The 3,707-nt window shown below is 40.0% G+C and overlaps 1 protein-coding gene across 1 annotated transcript; it reads right to left on the bottom strand.

Moving 5' to 3' along the window:
* Positions 1-1,205: 1,205 nt before the first annotated feature.
* LOC116192122 (MATH domain and coiled-coil domain-containing protein At3g58250-like) lies at positions 1,206-3,181 on the bottom strand. The gene is made up of 6 exons (XM_031520570.1): positions 3,116-3,181; positions 2,541-2,670; positions 2,253-2,422; positions 1,868-2,159; positions 1,610-1,776; positions 1,206-1,497 (listed from the first exon to the last, which is right to left on the bottom strand). The coding sequence occupies exons 1-6, from the start codon at positions 3,147-3,149 to the stop codon at positions 1,346-1,348; spliced, it is 945 nt and encodes a 314-aa protein (XP_031376430.1). The 5' UTR covers positions 3,150-3,181; the 3' UTR covers positions 1,206-1,345.
* Positions 3,182-3,707: the final 526 nt, after the last annotated feature.

The following is a 3,707-nucleotide window of genomic DNA, read 5'->3' as shown; positions in this document are numbered from 1 at the left end:
TAAAAAAATTATTATTTCATATATACGAATGTTCAAAAAAAATTTGAGAAATACTTTTTAATTTCTTATATCATATAAATAATTTTAAAAAAAAATTTAGCCCTCGCAGGCATGGGGTTGCACCTAGTTTAATTAATTCCACGCGAATGAGCCTTCTAAACTAATTCAACCCACGCATATGGGGGAGTATGGAGTATTAAATACATAATCCACACCGTATTCAACGATTGAATCTTTTAAAATAGGCGGTTGTGGTATCTGAAACCCTTACACTATCATACAAGTCTTTCAAGACCACAAGAAAATGTCTTGCGCTTTGAGTTCTAATATAAATGCTCTGAGTCCTCTTTGAGTTTATATTTTGAGATTACTCATATTATTTAACTTCCCATTTCGATCTATTTTTAAGAAAAAACTAATTATTTCAACATGGTTTTATCCTCAAGTAATATAATATAGTTCACACATTTAATATTTAATGTTATGAGATATTGAGAAATATTAGTGAAATTATGTTAAAATAGAAATGAGAAGATTTCAAAGCTAACATAATTTACGCTAATATTAAGTTTTATACAATTAGAATATTATATTATTATCTGTGAAATTATCCCTAGTAACGCGGGGCTTCTTTTTCAAGTTGAATAATATCATCAAATCAAACTTCTCAAGCATGCCACCAGAAACGATTTGCTAGATATATGGAGGTTCATACACTTAAAATCTCCTATGGGTTTATCGCAGTCCCTCCAGTATACCATTCTAGATCATCTTGGTTCCTTGATCCCGGCATGTCTGTTGGACAGTTCATGCACATCCTAACTAGTACCCTACTAGGCTTCGATATTAATTTCATTTGTCATCCTAGAAGCTCTCCTTGTACTCGCGAAGAACATATTACCTCAAACAGTTAAAAGCTTCAAATTAGCTTGCATATTTACAAAAGTTAATCGTGTGCGGATATTTTTTGAGTTTCCTTTTGTCTGTGACGAGAACCATCAAATTTTAGTTTACAGATTTACAAAAGTTAATTGTTTGTAGATATTTTCCGAGTTTCCTTTTGCCTGTGACGAGTTGAATGGACTAAGCTAATTATGATGAGTCACTGAAGGACGTACCATTATGGGTATATCACTACATGGATTATTAATTAGTAACGCAATCTGTCCGTTAACTGGATCCTCTCTGAAAATACGTAACAAATATTCGGCGGAACTTATCTTGCTTAATCTTTTCTCTAATTTCAAGGTGGATTCACATTAATTTACATGTGGTATATGAAATCAGAATTCACGAACTATTACGAGAACATGCAGTTATGCTGGCTGTCGTGAACTCGATGGAATCAGGTAAAAGGATCGACAACCCCCAGAACAGAAACCTCTGCTTCCACCCAGCAGGAGTCCTTGACTAATGGCCCGAGTTGCTTGAAACTCGAGAGTAACATGAATCTCGCCCATCCCGTTTCCCGACTCGAGGCACTGAACCAGTGATTAGCTGGAAGAAGGCGAAAAAATAGGAAATTAAGAAGATATAATGTGCCAGCGGACCCGAATCAAGAACTCTAAATTTTCTGCTGATATCAGGAGATTCAGGGACGCTTGATTACCTTTACCAATGTAATTCCTTCCCTGCACCTGATCAAGGATTCGTAAGGAGAGCCCCGCAAATACTTTTGTACCCGGAGGGAGGGACTCAGTCTCGGCTAAGTCCAAATAAAGAGAAATGTAGCTACCAAGCCCGCTGCCTTTTCCATTGGGAAAGAACCTTATTTTCCTGAGATATGAAGAACATTATTGTTTTAGTTCGAGGTTGCCCTTGACAAAAGAAACTCCCAAAACTGTAAGAAGGAAGTTTGGAATGACACCATTTGTAGTTTCCAGCTAGGAATATACTCGAGTCGTAATATTCTTTGTCCAATTTCGAGAAGTTGTCGATCTTCCAGTAATGGTTGTTACTGAGTGCGTCCTTTATCATCACTAAACTCTCTCCTTTTCCTGTGCTCCTTTCCTTGGAAACGAATACTTCTGCTCCCAGAACGCAAGTATCATCCACAAGATACCCGTTTCGGGAGTCGGCGAATGTCTTCAGAGGGATGAGCTGATTGAATCCGCTTTCCAGCTTCATCCAGTGAAACCGTCTGTGCTTTCCCATTGCATCTGGTAGTCAATTAGGCGATATAGAGCAACCAATCAGAAAACAATGAATAAAGGGGGGAAAGCAAAACTGTCCATCTCAAGACGAGTTTGTACCTTGAACTATGAAGTAATTGTCTTTGTTCTGATCGAGCAAGAATAATCGAATGACAGCATAGACCTCCCAACTGGAAGGGAGCGAACTTGTTTCAGCCAAAGACAGGTGGACCGAAACATGGTCTTTGACATTCATGGTCTTGTTTCCATTTGGATGCAGTATCAATTTCCTGAGGAGGGGGGGGGGGGGGGGGGGGGGGGGGGGGGGGGGGGGGGGGGGGGGGGGACAACACACACTTTAGGAGATTGAAAGTAATCCGATTATTTGTATAGCCGATGTGGAAATACCACTTGTATCCTCCTGCGTGGAAGATGCCTGATTCGTACTTGTCAACGCCATTCTTTGCTAGCAGTGAAAATGACTGTATCTTGAAAAGGTAGTGGGCCGGTGGTGCATCTGATATGAGCCTTTCGGTTTCTGCAAATGATGGACATGTTAACAACGCGGTTTCAAGTATAACTGACACAGTTCTCTTTGTTCACCCTAAGACTTTGACGGTTGCCTGGATGAAAAGGGGAAATTCCGTAATCGGACTACTAATGATAACGGATTCCTATGGTATCCTTGCAGCACTGACAGTGTTAATTGGTTATGGTTATTGAAGCAATACGGTCGAACACAACCAAGCATTCATAAAAATCATCATATGGACCAGAACTATCAATCCCTCCTCTCATGCAGGTGGTGACTTCTCTCACCTCGGTGGTGACCACAGTGAATGATTCGTGCTGGATTTACAGTTTATGTGGAGATGAGGGATCATAATCCCAGCCAGCTTGAAATTTTTCCGTGACGGTCGTGAAACTCGTGATTTTTAAATGCTTTGACTGCTCTACTAACTCAGAAGAGGAGGAAAAGATACCTTCTTGTACATCGAATGCCTGAAGGGTTGCCATTGCCGGAAGATCAGATACAAGTTATGGATATTGTGAGGACCCATGGATTGTTTCTATTTATAAGGAGAAAATAAGCCAAAAAACCAACTCCTAAGCAATCCCCGTGTTGAGTGTCTTCACCCAATATGTTATGCTTTGCTTAAGAATAGCCTCCATAGTCTGTCTTCTAATACTCCGGCCCCAAGGCAAAAGTATCAAAACCGTACCAGACGTCAAACCATAAAAGCATGGGCTCTTGACTTGAGTCAATTTGGTTCCTTCAGACTGGTTCCTGTATAGAAATTGTTCGACGATGTGGCCTTCCCTGAGCTCTTTCCACACGTGCTGGATTCTTGACCATCAGTGACGGAGCCAAACTATGCTTAATGGGGATCGCGCCCCATGAAATTTGGAAAATTTATTAATTATAGGTGCATAAAAAGTTGAAGTTAAACGGTTTGTCCAATAAATGGATAGAAAACATACACATGCCTCCCTAAAACTTCTATTGCTTGATTTTGCCCCGTCGATTTTCTCACCAGTCCAAAAAGAGTTTATGGCCATGTTTGGTTTGTGAGT

This window comes from Punica granatum, chromosome 1 (assembly GCF_007655135.1).
Source record: "Punica granatum isolate Tunisia-2019 chromosome 1, ASM765513v2, whole genome shotgun sequence".
NCBI classification, from domain to species: domain Eukaryota; kingdom Viridiplantae; phylum Streptophyta; class Magnoliopsida; order Myrtales; family Lythraceae; genus Punica; species Punica granatum.
The sequence above is the reverse complement of the archived record's forward strand: the minus strand, read 5'-3'. Positions and strand labels throughout refer to the sequence as shown.